The 24,700-nt window shown below is 39.4% G+C and overlaps 1 protein-coding gene across 3 annotated transcripts; it reads left to right on the top strand.

Moving 5' to 3' along the window:
- Positions 1-1,809: 1,809 nt before the first annotated feature.
- Positions 1,810-22,784, top strand: HELLS (helicase, lymphoid specific). Of its 3 annotated transcripts, none has more exons than XM_085230071.1 (22): positions 1,810-1,951; positions 2,241-2,356; positions 4,282-4,404; positions 5,725-5,784; positions 6,772-6,808; positions 6,901-6,965; positions 7,414-7,455; positions 7,839-8,063; positions 9,300-9,482; positions 9,774-9,917; positions 10,479-10,675; positions 11,379-11,475; positions 12,371-12,532; positions 13,001-13,143; positions 14,249-14,387; positions 15,627-15,710; positions 15,793-15,912; positions 17,256-17,372; positions 18,005-18,164; positions 21,208-21,304; positions 21,512-21,588; positions 22,241-22,784. In XM_085230071.1, the coding sequence occupies exons 2-22, from the start codon at positions 2,258-2,260 to the stop codon at positions 22,336-22,338; spliced, it is 2,469 nt and encodes an 822-aa protein (XP_085086197.1). In that variant the 5' UTR covers positions 1,810-1,951; positions 2,241-2,257; the 3' UTR covers positions 22,339-22,784. The 3 variants fall into 3 exon arrangements, with proteins under 3 accessions (XP_085086197.1, XP_085086198.1, XP_085086196.1); XM_085230072.1 differs by lacking the exon at positions 1,810-1,951 and adding an exon at positions 1,960-2,092; XM_085230070.1 differs by lacking the exon at positions 1,810-1,951 and adding an exon at positions 1,994-2,165.
- The last annotated feature ends 1,916 nt before the right edge of the window (positions 22,785-24,700 follow it).

The following is a 24,700-nucleotide window of genomic DNA, read 5'->3' as shown; positions in this document are numbered from 1 at the left end:
TTTTAAAGAAACAGAGTTATTAACATATATATCCCCACCAAAATCTTTGCAGTTTCATTTTCTCAAGTGCTTCTGAAGCTTAGTGACACCTTCACCTTTGCTTCCCACCTGGAACTGGTGCTGGCACCTCGGTCACCACTAAGACCTTTGGAAACTCTTTAGAGTCACACACAGTTAAAGGTATCTTAAAAAATAAAAGTTTTCTTTGATTATTTATTTTGATGTCTTGAGACTGACTGAAAGTGAAAAAGAATTGTAACCACAAAGCCAAAACAAGTAAACTTTATAAGGCAACCTTTGATATTGCTGCCTCAGCTGCAGGTAGGACATCCAATATGTAGATACAGACGTCATTAAGATAAAAGAACATTATGGTCAAGAGCTATGAGGCAGAAGTAAGACAAAAACAAGTCATCCCTGCCAACTCTGCAATGCACATGCTTGAGGGAAAAGGTTACCAAAGGGCAGCTGAGGAAGACTATTGAAAGGGGTCCTTGAGACCACCAAGAGAGACTCAGGACACCCAACACACATGCACAGAGGGGTGGAGAAGTATGCAAAGAACTTATCGGAAACAGTATGATTGTTCTCAGAAGTATAATGCATAGCTTAAGCATATATGTATAGCTACAGTCTGAAAGCAAGGCATGTGAAGGGCTTGGAGAACATGCCCTATGAGGAGAGACTGAAGAAACTGGGGCTGTTCAGTCTGGGGAAGAGGAGGCTGAGGGGAGACCTTACTGCTCTCCTCCAATATGTGAAAGGTGCTTACAGTGAGAGTGGGGTTGGTCTCTTCTCACTGGTGACAGGTGAGAGGACGAGGGTAAATGACCTCAAGTCGTACCAGGGTAAGTTTAGGTTGGATCTCAGGAAACACTTCTTTACAGAAAGGGTTGTTAAGCACTGGAATAGGTTCCCCAGGGAGGTGGTTGAGTTACCATCCCTGGATGTGTTTAAAAATCGTTTGGATGTGGTGCTCACGGACATGATTTAGCAGAGGGTTGTTAGGGTAGTATGGTTAGGTCGTGGTTGGGCCTGATGATCTTTAAGGTCTTTTCCAACCTCAGTGATTCTATGATTCTATAGGTGGAGCTACCGCCAGTGCATCCGGTGGTGCAGTGAAGGAGTGCCTGCCTCTTAATACTACATTGGTGGTAAGAAGCTTCTCAAGGCTGCATTCTGTTACCACAGTGTCAATAAAATAACTTTACTGGGGGTCAGTAACATTCTTTCCTGCTAACATTCCCTCACATGGATGCAGAACCACTCCGTGCCAGCCTCCAAACTAAGTGTTGCAAAACAGAATTGCTTTTCCATCAACCACATTACAACATCCAGAACCGGCCTCTGAGGCTTTGGGAACGAGAGGAATGCCATCCACCCCGGCTATTACCAGACTTGGTTGTCCTGCTGCTTCTCCCCCATCTCTCCCTTGCCCCAACTCTTTCTAAAGCCAAGATTCCGTGTCCCCATGATGTGGAGTTCAAAGCAGAGACCCTCTGGACAGGCAGGTGGGAGCAATTACTAGTGTGGCTGTTTGTATAGACCTGAGGGGTCAGTACAAGCCCGGGGTTATTTTGACAGCTGGTGTTATTGGGGTCACGCTGAAGCGTTTGTGTTCTCAACACTAGAAATATTTACTTTAACACAGGCAATGTTTTGGGAAAGGCGGTTTTCCTTCACTCGATTGATTCCAGCCCTCTTTCATCTTTTAGGCGTTCCTCTGCCCTCTCGTGGTACAGAAGCACTCAAGGCTCTTGTACTGAGGGCGGTGCCTCCACTATGCAGGTGCAGATCCACAAGCCCGGGTGCCAGGGCCGCACCTCCCGGGACAGCGGGAAACGGCAAGCCGAAGCCCGCACCCCGCAGACCGCGAGGTCCCCGGAACGGGGCGGGGAAACGGGCATCACCTGACAGGACCCAAAACGGCTTCCGTTCGAGCCCGCCAGAGGTGGGCTGAGCCGTCTCGCGAGACAGACGCCTTCTCTCGCGAGACGCGGGCAGCGCGCGGTTTTTGGTCTCGCGAGGCGGGTGGCGCGTGGCGGCGGGCGGCCCGCGCGGGAGTTCGGCGTTGGCTGTGCGCGGGAAGGCGGTAGGCGCGTGGCGGCCGTGTGCCGCGGTGCCGCTCGGCGCCATGCCGGCCCAGAACGTGGCGAGCGGCGGCGGTGAGCGTCGGGCCGCGGGCGGGAGCGAGCGGAGGGCCGGGCCCGGGGATAACCGCGCGCGCGTGGTCGTTGCAGAGCCGCCGGGAGCCGAGATGGGGGAGCAGGATGTGGTGATCACGCCGGCCATGCTGGCTGAGGAGGAGCAGCTGGAGGCGGCGGGGCTGGAGAAGGAGCGGCAGATGCTGGAGAAGGTGAGGGGGGCGGGGGGGCTGGGCGGCTGCCGGGCACGGGGGGGTTCGTGCCGCTGCCGGGAGTGTGCTGGCACCGATATTGGTCGTGGCACTGGTCTGAGTGTTCTGCTCGGCTCTTGCCTTCGGGAAATGCGTTCTAAAGAGCTTCGCATCCCCATCTCGCGTGGCATAGCCATTCCTGTGTTGCTTTTTCCCCTTGCTGTGTCTGTTTTCAAAGGCTGATATTAAGGCTGCTCGGGGCAGCATGTTGGAGCAGAGGAGATTGCTCGTGTTGTTAATCCCTGGCATACGTGCATCTTGGGGGGCAGCTGATGTTCTTCAGCTTCTGGGTTTTTGGAGGTTTCTTTGTTGCTTTTGTGGACCCCTTGCCAGGTGAGTTGCGCAGCAAAGGAGTCACTTGTTCTTTCTGTGGGCTGATGGTAAAATACTGCTATGTAAGTATATGAGAATGTAGCGTGATGAAAAGCGAGCATCATGCATTTGGCCTAGTCAGTATAATGGGTATAAAACCCAGCTTTGTTGTTGGTTTGGGTGGAGTCAAAGGACAAGGAATGCCTATTCTGGAGAAAATCATAAGAGTTTGTTGTTACTTGTCGTCTTTGGGTTTTCTGTTTTTCTCTTGAAGTTGGTCAAGGGAAGCATCCGTCCAAGGAAGTAATTAGCGGGAATAAACAGTTGAACTCCTGCAAAAAAATGAGTGTTAGCAATTCACTGAACGAAATAGCTTAGCTTCACTTATGCTATCTTTTGGCTTTGCCATCAAGGATCGGTACTCCTGGGCTCAGGTACCTTCGTTTGAAGGAGAGCAGAAGCAAATAAAGATTTTACAGAGAATCACAGGAAAGCTATCTAACCTCCAAATGACACGTGGAAATGGATCTTCCTCTCGTTAAAGAGCAGAGTGATAGCTACTTTGTGATTTGGAGTACCGTTTTTGGAAAATTAAAGGCAACATTTGTACCAGAGCTTTTTTGTCTTGCAGTTTTCCCTATCAGTCAGCTAATATCTGTAAATAGACTACTCGTTAGTCCATTTAGTTCCAGAAAATTCCCTTGTTTTGATGTCCTACTGTGCCCTACCTCCCCCCCCCCCCCCCCCCCCCCCGTGTTCCTTTTGAAGGCTGTGGCATAGATAAGGATCTCCTAAAGCTCTGCTGCTTGCCTTTCCTTTTGTTTCTCTTGGAGATGCTAATTTGGACATTTTCATGTGTTTGACATCTCAATCTAACAAGCAGTTTTGGGTGAATGCTTTTTTACTTTTTTGGAGGAGGGTCTTGACCTCGGTTTTAAAGATGACTTGCAGGCTTCTAATTGCAGTATGGAAGAAATTCAACAGGTGCCATTTTAAAAGGAGAGTGGCAGTTCAAGCACGTGTATTTTAAAAGCAAAGCAAAATAAGTTACTGCTTTCATACTGCAAATTCACTTGGCCACTCTAAATTAAGCATTAATGGTTTAGGCATTAATAATTAGGTTGTTTAAATAGCTTGCTGATAATGGAAACATACTTTTGTGCATATGGTTTGGGAGCCAGTTTGCTGAATTTTGCAAAGTTATCTTTTTCTCCCAGGTTTTGTGAGCTGTGAATAAACTTAAATGACCTTCTTACTCTAAATCTGTAAATTGGAAGTTAGACACCTTTGAGCCCTTGAGTGCTTTGTCCTGCTGCACTGGAAGCAGATATACCCAGAGCTCTGTTTACATATGGGAGCAAATCCAACCCTCAATTACATTAATCTGTGAGCGCTTTGTAGAGCAAGAGAGATGTGGATTGACACACCTCCAAATTGTGGATGTATTATGACTGAAAGAGAATGCTTGTGTGTTTATGAGACAAATGTAATTAACCTGTAAGAGAATCCTTCATTATCTTAAAAGCATTACATTCAAAGCATGTATAAATACGTGATGTCTCTGTGTTGGCCAGGCTCGCAGTGCTTGGGACAGGGAGTCAAGTGAAATGCGCTATAAGAGGCTTCAACACCTGCTTGAAAAAAGCAACATTTATTCCAAGTTCTTGCTAACTAAAATGGAGCAGCAGCAACTGGAGGTAGGTGTATTCTTGTCTACAAATGGGATTCCTAAGATGAGCTGCCATCTGTTTGGTTTTCTTGCCATCTAGCATTTTGAACTAGGGTGAAAATAATGTATAAATCTACAGAAGGTACTGCCCAAGGATGAGGTGGTGCTTTACACTATATTCTGAGCTTGCCCTTAAGATATGGAGATAAATCAGGCTGGAATGTGGTGAGACACAACGTAAAGAGTAGCACTGATGTCTTTAAAATTCTTCTGTTAGGAAGAGGAAATCAGTATTTCTAATAAGAAACAAAGTTTTAAGGAAGCTAGAAAAGCTGGAAGGAGGATTAAAAAACATATACAACAACAACAACAAACAACAACAGAGACTTGACCAATAGGAATTGTATGGCCTATTTGTGTTGTTTATTGATGGCTGAGGATGAGGCCTGTTTTCAGGACGCTATGTGGGACAAATGTATACGTTACAGTGATCTGAGACCAAGCTGTTACCAATCAAACTTCCATAAAATTATTTGATACTTTTTTTTTTAATTATGGGCTGCTAAGTTCACACCTGGCCTTGTCTCAACTTTATTAACTGTCCCTGTATGTACAAACTTGTGAGAGGTTGAGCTTTAGAGAAAGGAAGAATCTCAGGAGAAGGTGCAGGTTAATGACTGCTCAGAAAAGTGGCACTGGCAAGCACTGAAAGCTCCTTTCTAAAATAATTCTCTAGCTTCTCCTGTCAGCTTGAATTTTTGTTTACTGCACTGATAGAGTGCCTTTTTCAATATTAAATCTTTCATTACTTCATCTTATCATTATCAAGGCTCTGTTTTTTTTTTTCCCAGGGTCCTTTTGCTTTCAGCAAGTAAAAATAGTAGATGATGTAAAAAAGTCTTAGATTCACCAAGATATGAAAGCAATTCTTCCTTAAAGGCATTTTAGGATACTTACATTGCTTTCTGTTCCACAATGAACATAAGTGGTAACATGTAAAAGTTGTAGAGGAGCTGTGTACATCAAATACTTAATGTAGTAAATGCGATCTCTTGAAGGAGTTTGTAATTGGGAATATCTTTGGAGTCTTCCTAAATTACTGTATTTGAAAGCGTTGAGAGTAGTGACTGACAGACCATTCAGAGCAGTTGCACTTTCTCAAGTTTTATTTCATGATTTTTTTTTTTTAAACAATGTCACTGTCAGAATAGAAGCTTGTAGTGAGACTGCAAAGACAAGTCTGTATGGTACACAGAAATCTGGATTTCCAATGGAATTTGCATCTGTTATTTCTATAATGGATAGTTCTCTTGTAGGTGTTATTAAAGAAGTATCTCTGTCTTTTTAGGAACAGAGAAGAAAAGAGAAGTTAGAAAAAAAGAGGGAGATGATGTTAAAATCTGCCAAGGTAAGATTAGCTAGCTATTTTATGTAACTGTTCTGTATTTAAAGTCTGTCAAACTGCCATATCAATTTTGATCTTCTACTCAAGGTAAAGAAGTTAGACTTGCCCATTATTTAACTTGAAGATATGTCTATCTATAGAAACTTTTGAAGATAAAAGATTTAATAAATGATTTTGCTGGTCCTGTTCAATATCTTTATTGATGACCTGGATGAGGGCATTGAATGTACCCTCAGTAAATTTGCAGATGACACCAAAATGGCAGGAAGTGTCCACCTGCTTGGGTGATGGAAGGGCCTACAGAGGGACCTAGAAAGGCTGGATGGCTGGGCTACGGCCCATGGGTCAGCCTCTTCTCCTGTATCACTTAATAGGACAAGAGGGAATGGCCTCAAGCTGTGCCAGGGGAGATTCAGGTTGTACATTGGGAAATAATTCTCCAACAGTAGTAAGGCACTGGAATGGGCTGCCCAGGGATGGAATTGCCATCCCTGGAAGTGTTCTAGAAATGTTTAGATGTTGTACTGAGAGACATGGTTTAGTGGAAAATATTGATGACAGATGGACAGTTGGAGTATGTGATCTTAGAGGACATTCCCAAACCTGGTGATTCCATGATTCTGTTATACTATGTTTTTGAGCCATGGTAAAACTGTTCAAAACTGTGCTTAAAAAAATCACGTAGTATAGACTGTCTTACTAAGGGGACTTTTTTTTGACTAATTTTTATTAAAGGCAGTGGTATGGATTTGTCTTGAAGGCTGGTATTTTTTTTTAAGCAATGATTCAATGATTACTTTTCTTAGTCAACCGAGAGCCTAAGTGCTGGCATACATAAGCAAGGATGAAAAAGACTGGTGCTTAAATACTTTTGCTATTTTTTTATAGTTAACGTGCTTCAAAAAGCTTTCAAAAGTAATGGTTTGAGTCTGATGACATATTCTTCATTTGTGTTGAGATCATGAAACTCTTCCTGTGTTTATTTTCTAGAGTCAAAGTCCAGCTGATGGAAAGGAGGAGAAATCAGGTAACATATTAGACTTTGTCTTTTGTCAGTACCAGTGTTTTTAGTTCCTTCAACATTTATTGTGTTGTATAAACTCAAATCTTATGTTATAGCTACAAAAAAGAAGAGAGGAAGAGATGACGGAACATACAACATCTCAGAAATTATGTCCAAAGAGGTAGGCCACATCTGTAAATGGACTTGTTTGAACTCTTGTAGCACAAATTTTAAGTAATGTCACAATCACTGTATGACATTGGTATTTTGTTGCAATCCTTGTACATTGTCATCAGACTGACTAACAGCCAACAGTAGTCTGCAAGATACTACTTTATTTTAGCAAAGATCTACTTAACAAGCAAACCTGTTGAATCAAAATACTTTTCTTAACACCTTTGCAGAGGTGGGATGAGAAGGGAATACATCTTCCTGTTGAATTTCCAGTTACCTCTTGTAATTGAAATGTGTTTGGTGATGCATGGCCTTATTTAGAGTCAATTATGATGTATGAAAATTTGTTTAAAGCATGTCCAGATTCTCCAATTAAAAGATCTTCTGGAATACAAATTGTTGCAGCCTTTCAGATTCAAAAGCACATAAGTATAAGGTTTTTTCTTCTTTTCCAGGAAATCTTATCAGTGGCAAAAAAAAGTAAAGTGGAAAATCAGGTACGTTGGCAGATGTTACAACAGTTTAAACATTTAGAGCCCAAAAGGAGAGAGGAAGGGCTTTCTAAACTCTTCCTGTAAATAAATCTGCTAGCTATTGAAGTCCTGAACTATCACTGCTCCAAAGCAGTAAAGAATACTGCCTATAAGGTATTGAAATTTTGCATGGATACATTCTGTTTTTTTGGTGGCATTAATCCTTAAAATAAATTCTACTCTTCAGTTGACAGTTACTCAAAATAAAACTTTGTGTCAGGCGCTGTCTTGCTTCAGTACTATAGCAGACTGGTGTAGATTTACCAAAGTTTTAGCACCTGGTAGAAATGTACTGGCTTTATTAATGCATTCCACTTGTCACGTGTTCCTTGAACATTCTTCTGTAGGATGAAAGCTCTGCTGACAACCTGTGTCCAGAAGACCTGCAGAAAAATGGGGACTCAAATAGTGTCATTAAGGATAGATTGTGTCAAGCTGTACGACACAGTGCCAAGCAATTCCTTGATCCAGTGCGGAAATTTAATGGACAACCAGTGCCTTTTCAGCAGCCAAAGATTTTTACTGGAGGTGTAATGAGGTGGTATCAAGTGGAAGGCATGGAGTGGCTAAGGGTATGGAGCAATTGTTTACAAAAGTGCATCTGTTGTTTCAGTCCCCAGTCAGCAGAGGGAAAGAGAAACAAGAAGTCTGATTATAGGCAATGCAGGGAAGATGAAGAATGAGAGTTCCTTGCTTTTTTGATGATACAAGAATTTGGTGTTATTAAGTTGTAAATTCTGTCAATGTGAATTTAAAGGGTGGGGAGGATATGTGGGTTTGTAAAGATTTCATTAGGCTTTATTTTTTGGTGTTCTCCATCTATATTCTTGTTCAACTCGACTGCTTTTTTGACCTCTCCTTTGAAGTGCTTTTTGAAAGTGTATTCATACTTAACTTGATGGGCAGTCTTGCTGGTTTTCCTCTCTCAAGGACATGAGTAGCCCATAGGTCTTTAGACTCAACTGCCTTGCAGGCCTGACACAGGTGACAGTTTTCAATTCTCTCTGCATTTTGAACATTTTACTAGTAGTATTAACATAGTGTTTTAAAAATGTTTTGCCTTTAACATTTGAAATCAAAAGCGGGAGAAACGTGCAATAAAAAAAAAAATGCCAGTGTATTTATTTTCTCCCAGTTTTTTCTTGCAAATCAAATGAGGATAACTCTGCTTTTTCATTATCAGATCAAGATAGAACTAACTTTCTGCTGCCGATTTCATTTTTCTCCTGTTTTTTTTTTTTTAATTCTTCCAACAAGCACATGTATCCTGTTCTAATAGGCTTTCACTCATCTCACAAGTGATTGCCACTATACTAACTTGTCTGGAGGAATAAACAGCTTCCATTGTTGGACCCTCACTTACAACTTTCATGAATAGTAGATAGAACAGTTAAAGGCACTTCTGTGTCTTCCTTTCTATTCTGTTGTGAGAGGTTGCTCTTTCAGTTTTTGAAATAGACAGTGTTTGCACAAAACTTCTGCAAAAGCTGCATTGATCAGGCACTCTACTATGCTGAAAGTGTTCCTGTAGAAGCTACTTTGAAAGATAAAACTGTTTTATTGTGGGGTTGTTGTTTTTTGGTTTTTTTTTTGCCTCCTAGTCAGGCATTTAATGGATTAAAAGCACATAAATGCCAGACTCTAATATATAGGTTTACAGGATGCTATTTTTATCATGGAGAAATTTTACTCATCTGATGTGCTTTGTAGAGAATTTCCACTAAGAATTTCCAAATTTCTACAAATGTCAATTGTTCCTAAGACTTGATGGTTATTCTGTGCTTATATGTCTTTCTTTGTGTGTGCAGATGCTTTGGGAAAATGGTATCAATGGCATTTTAGCTGATGAGATGGGGTTGGGAAAGACAATCCAATGCATTGCAACAATAGCACTCATGGTGGAGAGAGGAGTCCCTGGTCCATTCTTAGTATGTGGTCCTTTGTCCACGCTTCCAAATTGGATGTCTGAATTCAAGAGGTTTACTCCAGAGGTAAAAGAAAGGAAGGCTTTTCTTCCATTTTTTAATTTTTTTTTAATTTGGATTTAAAAGAGCAAATTTCTGAATCCTTACTGTAATTCTTAGCCATGAAACTTCATATAGAACATCAGTTGAATTGTGGTTGTTTACATGGTTACTCCTATGTAACTCTGTACTATGCTGTGTCTTGCTGTGTATTTACAGCCACCTTATAAGCAAGTTAATTATCATTGCTATCTCTGTTTGGGCTTACAGCTTTAAATGAGCTTAATTCATCTGATTTCTAAGTCTTTATTTCTTCAGATTCCGCTAATGCTGTATCATGGAGCTCAGCAGGAACGTCGTAAACTGGTTCGTAAAATTCACGGGCGACAAGGATCGCTGAAAATCCATCCTGTGGTCATTACTTCTTTTGAAATCGCAATGCGGGACAGAAATGCCTTGCAGGTACTTATTTCCTCACAAAAATCTGATGACAGGCGGAATGTCTCATCAATAATGGCACTGCTTTTGAATATACATTTAACAGAACAAAAAAACCTCCTGCATGCTGCCTGTTCAGTGTCATACTGTAGCAGCTATGTTGGCATTCAGTTCTGCCATCATCTGTTTCATTGGTGACTACGGATTATTTTTTTTTTATGCTTAAGAAGTACTTCAAATAGAATGCTACCCGAAACATGAAGTAAGCAGATAATTACAGCATTTACAGCTGCAGTTTATATATTGCAGCTTCCTTTTATTACCTCTATGTAAATGACAGAGAGTAGAGACTTGAATGTAGAAATATTACGATTTTAATATTGGAATGGTTAGTTTGGTGATGAGAGCTTGTAGTAATTTCGCTGTAATCACTAAAGCTTCTTATATGTGTTCACTGTGAAGCATTAATTGTTTGGATTCTGCTGTTCAAGTCTGGCAAAACTGAAACGACGCCAAATGCTGCTCATTGGCACATTTTGATGGAGTAAGCTAAGATTTACTGAAATGTCGTTTCTGTTTTTGTAGAGCTGCTTCTGGAAGTATCTGATAGTAGATGAAGGTCATAGGATTAAAAATATGAACTGTCGTCTTATCAGAGAACTGAAACGGTTTAATGCAGACAACAAACTGCTGTTGACTGGTACCCCCTTGCAAAACAACTTGGCAGAGCTTTGGTCGTTGCTTAACTTCTTGTTGCCAGATGTTTTTGATGACTTGAAAAGGTAGGTTGCAATTTAGTAGTAAAAACTTTTTCCTTTTGTTCTGTTTGGGCATTAATCTGAATTTTTAATTATTAACCTTGGATCAGCATTTAAAGAGCTCTTTGATGTTATGGTTGTAATTTGATATAATTATCTGATGGTAGAGGCTTTGAAGCGTGTATTGCCTTCACAGTTGTAGTTTTGGAAAGGAAAGAAGTAATCATCAATTCTGTTGACAGTAGAAACTCAATTCTGAACTAAAACATGAGCTTTGGGGGAAACAGGAGATGGCTTCTAATCATAAGGTTTTGGTACTGCTTGAGATTGTGTGAGCTGTTGGAGACAGCTGTGTGGGGCAGGCAGACGTGAGACCCACGGGAGACTGAGGCTTTTCTGGAGCAGCATGGGGAGGTCAGGAACAATGCCAAAACAGTCTTGAATTTGACTGAACTTGGAAAATACTATAGAACATAGTGACAATAACAGCATAGTGAATATTCTAGCTTATACAACTATTTTTATTTATCAGTTCTAAAAATGTAAGCATCCAAACTGACAGGTATGTATCAGAAACATACCTGTTCATTCTCTATGTGTGATGGATACTAGTGCCTTGCTTTTCTTAAATCATCGAAGTTTGAAAAACTTTGAAGTACACAATGAAGAAGAGAAATAGCTATGAAGAAAAGTATTCCTTTTTTTTTTTTTTGCTTTGTTTTTGTAGCTTTGAATCGTGGTTTGATATCACCAGTATTACAGAAACTGCTGAAGATATTATTGCTAAAGAAAAGGAGCAAAACATCTTGCATATGCTGCATCAGGTTTTCACTTTTATTCTTTATATTGTTTTTTCATGATTTATTTCAGATGTTGGCCAAAATCTTGTTAGTGGAGACAACTTATGGGTGTAAGATTCTTATTGTGGCACGTTTGGACTTTCCTAGACTTTTTTTCTCCTATATTTACAGCATTTATAACTGCTGAAAGGAACAACATACTATTGATAATGTTTAGTTTTAGTTTTTGGAACCGAACTGAATTTAGCTAAACTTAATTGCAGTTGCTTGCTTTGGTTTGCCTAAAGATCTGATTGGTATATTGATCTTGTGGAAAGGTAACCTTGAGGCAATGTATGCAATTTCAAGGTACCAAACAGAAACAAATTATTTGTTTAATTGACAAATTAGTTTTATGATTTGCCTGTCTTCAAAGGCAAAACTAAACTAACATTCAAACTCTCTTTTTAAGAGGAAGAAAATAAGTGCTTTACAAAACTGTTATTTTCCCCTTGTAAGCTGATGATGGGAGGATATAATTGTTGATGACAACTTTATTGCAATTTAAGGTTTATGGCTAGCCTGGAATAATTTTACTCAAGAAATAAAGAAAATTAGCTATTTCTTAGTAAGATTACTTTCATTAATTGAACATTATTTGAAAGGCCTGTAATGTAGATACTGCTGTTCCATTATTAAAGACTTCACAATTTTAAAGTCTATAAATGTGGATTTTTTTAACACATGTATGACCAGTAGCTGTCTGGAGTAGCTGTCACTATTAAAAAATGAAATATAAAACTCTCCATATTAAGTCCCTTAGTTTAAATTGTGAAAATAACATTTTATTGGTAGATGTGTGTGTTGTTTTGTTTTGTTTTTTTTTTAACCAGCCCTGTTAAGAGCTCTAATAACAGAGGACAACCTTTCAACATTTCAGATTCTGACACCTTTTCTACTGAGAAGACTGAAATCTGATGTTGCTCTTGAGGTTCCTCCTAAACGAGAAGTTGTGGTGTATGCACCCCTAGCAAAGAAGCAAGAAACCTTCTATACTGCCATTGTAAATCGCACCATTCGGAATCTGCTTGGAAATAATGAGGTATCTGTTGATTTGGGAATGTGCTTACCTGTTTATAGTTGGTAAGCAAAACCACATTGACATTGCTTCATTACTAGTGTAACTAAAAACCTTTTTTTGCCTTTTTTGAGTCTGATTCTTTTACTGTTAATGTGAACAGCCTCAGAACTGGTAATATGGGTTTAGTATGTTCTTGGTTACTTGTAGCTTGGCAGAAAAAAAAAGTTTTCCCTGAACTGATAGTTTTTGCTGTCAAGTCAGCGAAGTTTAAATGCAGCTTTTAAAAACTCAAGCACAAGCTCTCAAAACCTGCAACTTAAATTTGGAATTCTCTTTTTACTTAATAAAATTTACAGCCCTGAATCTTAAGTGCGTTTTGAGGGGGTGTATTACTGAGACCTCTTTTCAGGATTGAGAATTCTTGGATGAGCATGGTTTAAAATTCAGAGGCCTGTCTGCTGTTGTTGATGATGATGTTATTTCCTACAGGAAGAAGTAGTTGAATTGAGTCCAACGGGCCGACCAAAGCGCCGTAGTCGAAAACTGGTGGATTATTGTGAAGAACACAATGGTTCACCTGATGACTTGGAAAAGTTGATCAACAGAACGCAAGAGGAAGTAGTAAAAGAGAGGTGCCTGCCATAAAAGAATATATTTTTGTTACACTGAGTATCTCCCTTTTAATTTGTCTCCAGAGCTTTGCTTATACATTTTTTTCTAGGTTTTGCAAGCTTTGCAACATTACAGTGAACCTTTTGACTACGGTGTTCAGTTATGTTTGTAGCTTTCATTGGCTCAAAGACAGGACATGGAATAGTCTTTGTGTGCTGATTACAATTAAATCCTGTGTTTTTGCAGAGTTTCTCAGGAATACTTGGAGCAAAGTTCAGGCTTAGACTGGAGTAAAGGGGGAAGTGGTTTCCTTGTTTGATTTTTTTAAAAAATAAATAGGCTTAAGCTGAGATCTGAAACTCAAATGACTAGCATGGTTCTTACTGTTATGGTGAGATATATTGTCATGAAAATTTACTGGTGATTATGATGAGAATCAAGGGTTGGAATTTGAGATAGATCTTGTCAAACTCAGGACTTGTCAGTTGTCAGTAGCTTGAAATTAGTTGAAGTTCTTTGAGTGCAAGGAAAGCTAGGATTGAGCTTAAATTTGGGCATTGAATCATATTTATTTTGCTAGATTTTAGTCCAGTATACGCTGAAGTAACTGATACTTAAATATATGCTTTTGTTAGTTTTGTCACACTTAGATCCTGTACGTTGGATGTAGCTTATAGGTGTGGAAGAGCTAAATAGCTGCATTTGTGGTAGAATCCTGCAGTGTGTACATGGTGGCTGAGATGAGATAGGCTGAGAGATGATATCCGGAATAGTTTCTTTTGTTATGCAGGAAATCTAAACGCATGTTCCCAAAAGGGGCTTGTTTCCATTTCCTTTTCTGCTGGATAACTTGCACAAGCTGTTGTTTTCCCATTTCTGATTCCTGCTTATCATCCTTTAACATTTAAACCAGTAATGACAAAACTCATGGCATCAGTGCCAAGTGTTGTGCTAAAAGAAACTTTGTTTGATAATACTTTTATGAACTATGAGAGATCTAGCTCACAGATTTAGAGGAAGTCTGAAGCAACATGTGAGCCTATTGCTTGATATTCTTTTTTTTTTTTTCAACATCTATAACACACAGTGACGTTTTCTGTACTAATAAGATGACATCTTTTCAAGGCCAGTGATAGAAGTGAGCATGCCCATGGATTCAGAAGTGAACCTTAAACTACAGAATATTATGATGTTATTGAGGAAATGCTGTAATCACCCCTATCTTATAGAATACCCATTGGACCCTGCTACACAACAATTCAAGGTACATATTTTAAAAAGATTAAGAAGGAAAATATTGTAGGCATCCAGAAGTGATGATTCTGTACAGCCAGCAGTGCAGAGCAACCTTTTCAATGTATTTACGTATGCCTCCCCACTGAATTTTAGCCGTGTGAGAGAATAATCATTTGCTGCTTCATGCAGCTGTAATTGCAAAGTAACTCTGTCCCCTTTTAGTCTTCCGTAGTGTTTATTCTACATTATGGAGGTGTTTGTCTTCTGAAAGCCAGGTTACTGAACTGGAATGATACTGCCTTCTGTTTAGTTGAGCTGTTTTAGGATCTCCTTGAAAAGGCTTATTTTCAGAACTAAAAATGCTCGTGCTCATGAACTGTTCATGATGTAAACTGTACGTGTTACAAAAGATGTGGTGGTAGTTTATAAGAGTGAGGTGTTGTAGGACTCATAATTTCAACTGCATTGTCTGCTTAGAATATGGCATCCTATCTGCCTCTTAAAAGGGAAAAAATTAAAAGGTAAATAGAGGCCATTTGGTAGTTTAATCAAATAGTAGTTTAAACAAAGAATTGTTAATACAGGAAAGTATTAAGTAATTTGAGTTGAAAGAATCTTGATCAACTTGAAGTTGCTTGCATGCTCTAGGTGTAGGTTTGTGCCCATGTAGTCATGTTTGCTGCTTAGTGTGTGATAACAGCTCTGGCTGTACCACGTGGAAAAAAAAAAAGTCGAATAGCCGAAGTCTGTCAGTGCAAAGGCAATGCATAAAAGCAGGCAACCTAATGCTAACCTGTAGGAATTAAATAAAATAAAAAATGCAGGTGGCTTTATGCTTACTTGCAGGACCTAGCACCTGCAACTTGTTCAGCTAGAGCTTTCTTGTTTCCAGCAGGTGGAAGCCTTGTGCATTGATTACCAAAGATAGAAGCTGGGAAAGAAACAGCAGTGCTTTTCTGTGTGAAAAGTATAGAAACGATGAAGGTTTCTCCTGGAAATGGGATGGAAGCAAATTAATTTTTCCCAAAATTATTTGGGCATATGAAATGCTGGGGTTTGATTTAATTTGATCGTGATTTAAATTATTCAACTTTGCAAAAATTAGTGCTGCTTCCAGTTTTACAATTTTTACTTAAAAAGATGCTCAAGCTATTTCAGTTAAAAACTTCCAATTAGCTTTTGTTGGTGTTTCTGTGTGATGATAATCTTGATCTCTTTTCTTCTAATATGCAACCCCCTCTTCTGCTTTTTTATTATTTTTTTTAAGGTTGATGAAGATCTAGTGAAAAACTCAGGCAAGTTTCTTCTCTTGGACCGAATGCTTCCAGAATTGAAAAAGAGAGGACATAAGGTAAAACCTATTCCTTTTTTTTATTACGTAGTTGTCTCCTCATGACCAAAAATGTTACTAAGGAATCTTCCTCATTATGCAGGTCTTGATGTTCTCACAAATGACTATGATGCTTGACATTTTGATGGATTACTGCTATTTGAGAAGCTTTAAGTTTAGCCGATTGGATGGGTCTATGTCCTACTCAGACAGAGAAGAAAATGTAAGTACCTGGACATGTCCCTTAATTTAATACTGTATTCTGCCTGTTACTGTGATGTTGGGACAAAACTTGAACCAGAATTTAGTCTTTAATGGGCAAATGACATCTAACATTCTTGCTGCTGCTTAAGCAAGTAGAAGCTCATCGCTCTCTAGTGAAAACTGCCAGTTTGTTATGTATAGCTCAGCTAAGTATGCATAATCTCTGGGAATAAGGAGGTGAGTTAGCATGTTACTGCATTTAGTAACGTGTATCCAGCAAAGGATGCCTTTAAAGGAAGAAAGCAATGCTCTCTTTCCAGGCACTTGGAAGTCAGCTTCTGCATTCTGCGGTGATTGGAAAGCTAAGAGGAATCTTGGTGTAGAAGGAAACTTGACTGTAGGTTGATTCTTCAGTTGAACAGGCAAACATCTTGACTTGATTAGTTTCCCAAAGCATTTAAACTGCACGGACAGCAATGACTGAAGGGGACATAGTGCTGGCACAGGCTGCCCGGGGAGGCTGCGCATTCTCATTCTCTGAAGATCTACTCAAGATCCACTGTGATGTTTTCCTGCAAACCTATGCTAGGGAACCTCCTTTTAGTGGGGGAGGCTGAAATAGATGACAGAGGTCTCTTCCAGTTGCTATATTTTGTGCATATGACTCAAGAAAACCATGGGAGCAAAGGATAAATCCATCAAGCTTTCAAGGGTGTCCAGTTTCTTTCTTTTCCTCTCCATTCCTGGTCTCAGTGCCTACCACAGTGTGTTGTGGGTGCAAAATGAGAGGATAGATTTGACTGCTCTTGTAAGACCTGACAGGAGCCTGGCTGGCACTTAGGATAATCTTTACTTGAAAGCAGTCTAGATGCCAAGTAGGATGCGAGAAAGTTATTCTTAGTTTTGAAAAAGGAGGAGGTAAACATAGGAGCTGGAAGTAACAGTCAAGGTGGCATCAGAATTTTAGATTGCTGCTTTTGTCAGGAAGTGGAAATATTTTTAGGCTCTACCAGCTTTTGGCTATGCTTGCATTGGGGAATAAAGTGTCCCTGAATGGTAGAATATGCAGAGATAAATTGGGATTGGGATAATGATTGGGACTATGACACTACAGTCATATCTGTTCTGTGTTGGATAGCTCACTTAATAGGATCAACGGGTAAGAAAATAATTGCTTTACTTCTTGGTCTCATTCAGCCCTTGATGCAGTTTTTAGAAAAGTTTTATTTTGGACTCTGACATCATATGTTACACTCCTTGTTCATCTTTTTAAATTCCAGACATAGGTTAATCTTAACGTAAAATATTGGCTATGTTGTGTTTGATCCACCTACTGTTTTTAATAGCTGAATTCTCTTCCAGATGCATCAATTTAATAATGACCCTGAAGTATTCCTGTTCTTAGTGAGTACGAGAGCTGGAGGCCTGGGCATTAACTTAACTGCAGCAGATACCGTTATCATATACGATAGCGACTGGGTATGTCGATGGACTGTCTACCACAATGTGTCATAAAATGCTTTCTTTCCTGCAGCTTTTGGTAAACGTTTAGTATGCTGTTATGGTGTAGACCACTTCTGTTATTTTAAGGAAGTGTTTTTACATGATGACAACATCATCTATCTATGCAGATATGTTATATTTTAAATATACAGCCTAATTTGAAAATGTCTTAGCTTACTGAGCACAATGTTAGAGTTGGTTTGCAAAACCAGCATGTTTGTCCCTGGGTTATACCAAAAGTAGGATTTTTTTTCTTTTTTCACTATTATTGTGATGCACTTGTCTTTCAATTTCTTGCTTGCTTGAACGTAGCAACAATCTCAACTAAACTTTGGATACAGAATGTCCATCTGTTGGAAAGGGCATGATATAGATCAGAGGCAGTCAAGCTAATTGGGTTACTTTGGCTGTGCAGCTACAACAGCAGGACTTGACACGGACAAGTTAAGAACAAGTAGATGTAGAGTTCTGTTACCTCATAACTGCCCTGCATTGTTTGCTTCTAATACGACTCTCAGAGCTCACTAATTGGAAATGCTGCCTGGGGAAGCATAAAAAAAAAAAAAAAAAAAGTTAATGCATCTAATATTGCTTCCTTGTCTACTCAGAATCCTCAGTCAGACTTGCAGGCCCAAGACAGATGTCACAGAATTGGCCAGACAAAACCAGTGGTTGTTTATCGCCTTGTGACAGCAAATACAATTGACCAGAAGATTGTGGAGAGAGCTGCTGCCAAAAGGAAGCTAGAGAAGCTGATTATCCACAAAAGTTAGTATCTTCTGCCTTCATGTGATTGTATGTTTCTTAAACCTCAACAGATCTCTGCTGTGTTTTTCCTGTGTGAATAGCTTTATCCTTCCAGTAAGTGGCCATACAGTATCATTCTCTAGAATGTTCTTAAGTGCATTGTAGATAACAAGTGAAGGGAAAGTACTTTTGCTTCTGCTGTTTCTGAGGTTACGGTCTTACAACTGCTAGGTAAGGAGAAAATAGAGGAGATGGCACAGTGAGCCTACCTGGAATAACTAGAAGTAAAAGCAGATAAGGGAGTACAAGTGGGACTTATTTGGAGCTTGTTGGCAAGATGGTACATCGTTCAACCCAAATATTTTGGACATCCGAGATAGAAAATGTTTAGGCTGGTGATAAATGACAAGTACACGTTAACTGTTGTATTAAATCAAATTAAATGATCCAGATTATAAATGGAAAAGTAGACAAAATTATCGTATTGCTTGCAGTTTAGCTTATAATAGTGTTCTTCATTTGAACCTACCTTTCACTATGTGGAGCTTATCAGTAGGTTTTCCAGCTATGCTGGCAAACTTGCTTGAATAGCAAGCCTTCACTTAAAACTGGTAAAAGCAGAGTCTATAGAAATGTGAAAATTCCTGCTGAACTTTGTAGAAATTGCAAATCTTAAAGCTGTGAAATGATGGTAGCTGCTGTCTGCATCTGTCATCCTTAATTTAAGAATAATCTGTTATAATGACAATAGAGTAAGTCCTCTTTTTGGAGAAACTAGCTAGTGCTGAATGCAACAGCAGTCCTTGATTTCTTTAAGTTTTTTATTTATTGTGTGCAGAACAGTGGTGATTCTTGTGATGTCCTCATCTAACTGTTTGTACTCAGATGTCTTTAGAAAATGATCTAGATTAATCTTCTCTTTTGGAGTAAATTTCTATTTTTTAGGCACTGTAGGAATCTTTCAGTAACTTTTTCTGTGTGCCATATTTGGATGCTAGCTCAGTGTAGCATTTTCCAAATGCTAAGCTCATTTGAAAAAAATATATAATTCTTGCAACAATAATTGGCCATATATTAAACTGTTGAATTTAAGAACTTCTCATAGTATATTAAGGACAGAAAAAAAAAAAAAAAAGACCAAAACGATGCACTTTTGAGAGGACATAAAGGGCCTGAAAAACCAGATCTGTAACTGTTAACTGCACAGCACACTGCTTGTCGTGCCTAAGCTGTGGATTGCCTTTGGGTTTGGATGAGATTGTCTAATCTTCATTTGATAGTTCCGTAGTCTTAGCTTTAGTCCTTTTGTCGCTGCTGGTTTGGGGTTATTGCCAGAGCTGCCATCTGATGTTTTCCAGAGGAGCTCATGATAAATTTAGGTATGAAAAAATGTTTTATAATTATTTGATTGTTATCTAGCTTGAAGACGAGTCCAACGTGTGGCAAGGCTAGCCCACAAAACACACTTAGATGACTGCCATATATTGAATTAGCAGTGGGAAGTAGGATTAGGTGATGTGCAGGAAAGAAGCTGACTGGCAAGGGTCATGTCATTAGTTTTGCAGTAAGATGAATATTTATCTTGCTGATTATAAGTGAAGCCTATCTAAATCTTGCAGCTTAAGTTGGGGTATGCCTGGCAGGAGCCCTTGGACATGTTCTGTAATTGTAAAGGTGATATATTAAAGTAGCAGAAAAGTTGATGAGTGGGTGAGGAAGGGATGTCATAAAGCAGACATGCTGAAGTCAGGCCTTTAGGCAGTGTCTATTGTAGGGTGTGTACAATACAAATGCAGAACCTTAAGAATTGTAGTATCTTGCAAAGCCATGCTTTTGGTTGAGCTCAGCACCACATTGCACATTCTGTCTTCTCTTTCTGCTTTTTGTTGGAAACTGTACGAGAAACAGCACAACTTTAAATTAGTTGATGTCAGACTAATATGATGTGCATAAACTCTTATCAAACACGTGATGTAAATAAGAGTCTGTCTTGTTTTTCTCTTACTATTACAGCTCTACATATATTATCTCTACATTGGAAATTCAAAGCCGTGTAGTTTGTGAAACTCTGAAAACTCCATATGATTAAAAGGGAGAGGATGTATTGCTAACAATGCATGACCTGACCTGGATCTTTTGAGTCACAGGAGGAGATGTTAATGGGGAAGAGAATCCTATAGCCCAGACCATACTGGTGCTTGCAATCTGATTTGCATTTCACAGAGAAAAAGACAGGAGAATAGAGAGAGAGAGAGAGAGAGAGAGATGAGGAAATGTGCAGGGAGGAGTTCTTAAACTGAGACACAGGAAAGAACATCAGTGTGAGTGATGAAAGGGTATGATGAGGACTTGCTAATTAAATGGGTCCACGTATTAATAAAAACTGAGGAGGCTTAGCACAGAACAGTAGGGGCTGTACATTTTCTTGCAGTGTACAGACTGAATTTGGCTTCATCCCTGCTTAGATTTAGTTAGGTAACAATCTTGTATAATTTCAGGATATTTTTACTGACATCCAGTCATTTGGTGTAAGCTTAATCTCTTCAAGAATTCAGCCCATGTCTGGTGTATTATTTTGTTGTCTGTCTATCCCTATAACTGAGGGTTTTTCTACAGTGAAACCACGTATCTTTCATATATTTCCTGTCTTGTAGTGGTTAATGCTGCTTACTTTGTTTCAACTAGCTTACATTACAAAGGGAACAAACTTCAGCATCCACCATCTAACTTTATTTGCAATCTCTTTACTGTAAGTAGAACTAATGGCTTTTCTGTTCTGTATGTGAGTGTGTGCATGTTGAATTGGTGTTTCGATCAGTCCTTCTGTATAGTGTAGGTAGAAAGTGGAAGGCCTGCATGTAAACTTCGTACGCACCATTAATTTTTTTGACTGGTTAGCCCATTAGCTTAAGGTGTGTTTTACCTGAGGGCTGAAACAACTGAACATACCGTTAACTTTGCAAGAGATTTATTCCAGCTATGCATCCAGCATTGGTGTAACAATTCAAAGAATTTATTGTTTTTGTCTCTAGTTAAAGTCTCTGCTTAAAACTTCTTTCTACAGATCAGTTTAAAGGTGGGAAATCTGGTTTAGCACAATCAAAGAGCTGCCTGGACCCTCAGGAATTAATAGAATTGCTGAAATCCAGAGACTATGAGAGGTATGCAGATTTCAATTTTTTTTAACCATAAATTTATAAGTTACAGCTTGCGAGCAGCTGTCAATAGCTCTCTTGTCTTACGAAGTGTTATGTTGATATTAAGAGTGAAAAGAATGTCCTAGAGATTCTGCTATGTTGAGCAGTCAGTTCTGTGCTACATTTACATGCTTTTTTTTGTATTAAGAAAGATGGTTTCTTCCTCAACAGAGAGGTTAAAGGATCTAAAGAAAAAGTAATCAGTGATAAAGATCTTGAGTTACTCTTGGATAGAAGCGATCTTATCGGTAAGTCAAAATTCTCATCTATCTTTTATGTTGGACAGTAAATTCCTGGGTTTGTTTTTTTTAATGAACTTACTATGTAGAAAACTGTTTTAGCTTCACTTCCCTATGAGTGTGGTATAAATGTGAAGACATTCTTTTACTCCTTTGCTGGCATTGCCAATAGGATCTGCTGAAGGTGATTTAAGCAGAAGTATTCTAGAGAACTTCGTTTATGTGTAGTATGCCCTGAGCATAGTGTGAAGGAAAAGCAGATGCTCTGCAAAGCAACTTTTCCTGCAAGTTGCTGTAACTGGTCAAAACATAAATCATCCTCAGAAAAGAATTTCAGCAAATCAGTTGGAAAATCATAATTCAAAATACAGTCTGACAGTACTTTCAGTGGATACCTGTGATTACAAAACTGTTCATTTCCCAGTGTTTTTAGATGTACAGTGGAGTTTTTTCTTAAAGCACAGAAATGGAAAATATTTTCAAGCACAAACTTTAGTTGCTTTAGTTAGGAAGTAGCAGAATGATGTCCTTGATAAACTTGTTTTCCAAATCCAGATGAAAGAAAAGTGCACTGAACTTTTTACTCTGCTTTACTGTACTTGTAAAGAAAGGTTGCAAACAATTCACCAATCACTGTTGTGGGTTTTTTTTTTAATTCTAGATCAAATGAAAACTTCTGAAACAATTAAAAAGGAAAAAATGGGTGTCTTCAAGGTCCTAGAAGAATCACCAGGTTCCAATGCAGAATGTGTCTTTTAAGTGTGCAGGTGGCCTGTAATCTTATAGGACAAACGTGTGACATCTGTAAGAGACCGATTTCAGTCATTACAGTTACTGATCCTTCACGCTAACTCTTGATGGCCATTTTTTCAAACCCCTCAGTTCTTTCAGTGAATTTTAATGTGTTCTAAGGTGTAACATTTGATAGGTTCATATTTGATAGGTTCATTTAGCCTATGATAAAGAATTGAAAAGACGGGCATTTCATGTTTTCAGTTAGCTTCCGTGTTCAGTGGTAAAAACTGGCCAAGTTGTGTAAAATCTTCCTGTGGAAGTCCTAAAACACTTTTTTTATATGGTGTTGAATATGATTTTATTGGGAAGGAAAAGAACATGTTGCAAAGAACTGTGTAGCTTCTGGTTCTTGTTTTTTTTTTGTAATTTCTGCAAATTATTTTGATAAATAAATGTTTGGTTTGTCTTAAGGGTTTCCTGACCAAGGTTTATAAATAAGCACAGCTTGCATGATGTCCATTATTCTTTCTGTGCTCATGTAACCCAATTTCACACACATAAAAGAAATCTCAAGCTGTAACCTTTTCTGGTGTACAGGTCAGTTCTCCAGTGACTGGCTTGTCAGCTTGCACAGCCAAAGTGCCCCTTCTGAAGCATATAGGGGGAGCTATGGGGACTGGAAAGGGAAAAGGGAGAATTCTGTCTAGGGAGTATTTTCTGGGAAGAGGGAGTTAGAAACTTAAGTGGGTGCAGATAAATAGATGTATTATGAAAATCCAAATCACCTGGAAGCTTAGTTTTATTCCACAAGTAGATAACAAAGCAGGTGAAGTATTCAATTTAGCCACTTTGTGAACATTTGTAGAAGACAGCTTCAGTGTCAAAGGCATGTTACTTTCTTACAGGTATGAAATTCTTGCTGTCCTTAGAGCAGTCTGTTACCCTGAATTGGAGAAAGTCATTTTGTATTAGTTGCAGATCCATGTACTCTTATGGAAGTATGGATAAACAAAACTCTGTTAATGAGTAGACTGACTTTGACCTTTGCCTATTGAAAGCCTTGTCTTCTGTTTATGCATTTTTAGGAAGAAACTAGCAGTAATGCTGCAGGTAGCATTAGTGAATGAGAGTTGTTGTTCAGTAATGTGTTATGAGAGAGACTTGCTTTGTAGAGCTGGGGCTAGTTTTTTTAGCCCACTTTCAGAAGGTGAAAGCAGCTATACTGCTTTAGTTGAACCTAATACTCGGTCAAAGCAAACAATATTTTCTCATAATGACCTTGCATTTCTTAAATCTCCAGTGAAGGATAGTTTTCTTACTTGTTATCTCCCTGAACTTTGAAAAGACAAAACATGCTAGAGCTTAATGGACAAATTCTTGAAACATAGACTTGGAAGCTGTGCTCTTCGTTACATGCTGTGCCTAAACACACTCAGCTATTGTTCCTCCACTGAGAGTGTGGGGGGGGAATGCTGGAGTTGTTGAGACCGAATGCAGGGGTAGAGGGCTGGAATCTCAGTACACTTGTTACTACGGTGTGTCTATATGCAGAATTTAGGCCATGTCCATGAAGAGCAGCAGGGCACAAGCACCACCTGCTGCACTAGGAGTAAGGGCAGATGCTGCAGTGGCAGGGAGAGGCCATAACCAAAATTCCAAGTAAGTCTATGTTAACAGTGAGTCTGCGTTGCGCCATGCTGCACGCCCATGTGAGCCAGGCCCTCTTTGGGAGGATGCTTGCTGAAACTGCCCAGCACTCTCTTCAACTGGGTTTGTGAAAGTTTCTTACTTCAAGCTTAGTTTTTTATCCTTCCTGAGTAGGCAGTTCAGCATTGTTGTGGACTTGACCCCACTTGTCCTCATTTCTTATTGTTTACAAGCCTTGGATGCCAATTGCTAAACTTAAGGGGAATTTGCCAATTACAGTGAACAGTGCAGTTGCCAAATACTTTGGGCTGCTCTGTAAAAAGCTAGTGCATTCCTTTTTTTCCAGTAAGCTACAACAGACAGAGCAAAGTCCTCCCTGAGCAATGAATGCGAACTGCTTTGGTGAGTCTGTTGCCATAGTAATAAATTGGATCGACACTGGTATCTGCATTAGAAGCTCCCACTTCCAGTGCTGGGCCACAAACCCTTTGTAGTTCCCGGCTACAAGTGCGTCAAGCCCCCCCATAATCAGTGTTTTCCCAGCAGTACTGCCAGCCTCCACTGCAGGAGCCTGACTGGATGATAAAGGGGCTGAGCCTAAGTGGAACTTGTCTTTTTACAGCAAGGAGTTGTGGCTGGGGAAATACCAGGCTTGGCTCGGGCTATTCTGTCCTGGTCAATTGATGGAACAGCTGAAGCTGGCTGTATTTTGGTGGTGTGCGTTATACAGTGTGGAAAA

Source organism: Meleagris gallopavo, chromosome 8 (assembly GCF_905368555.1).
Source record: "Meleagris gallopavo chromosome 8, MGAL_WU_HG_1.1, whole genome shotgun sequence".
Lineage (NCBI taxonomy): Eukaryota > Metazoa > Chordata > Aves > Galliformes > Phasianidae > Meleagris > Meleagris gallopavo.
The sequence above is the reverse complement of the archived record's forward strand: the minus strand, read 5'-3'. Positions and strand labels throughout refer to the sequence as shown.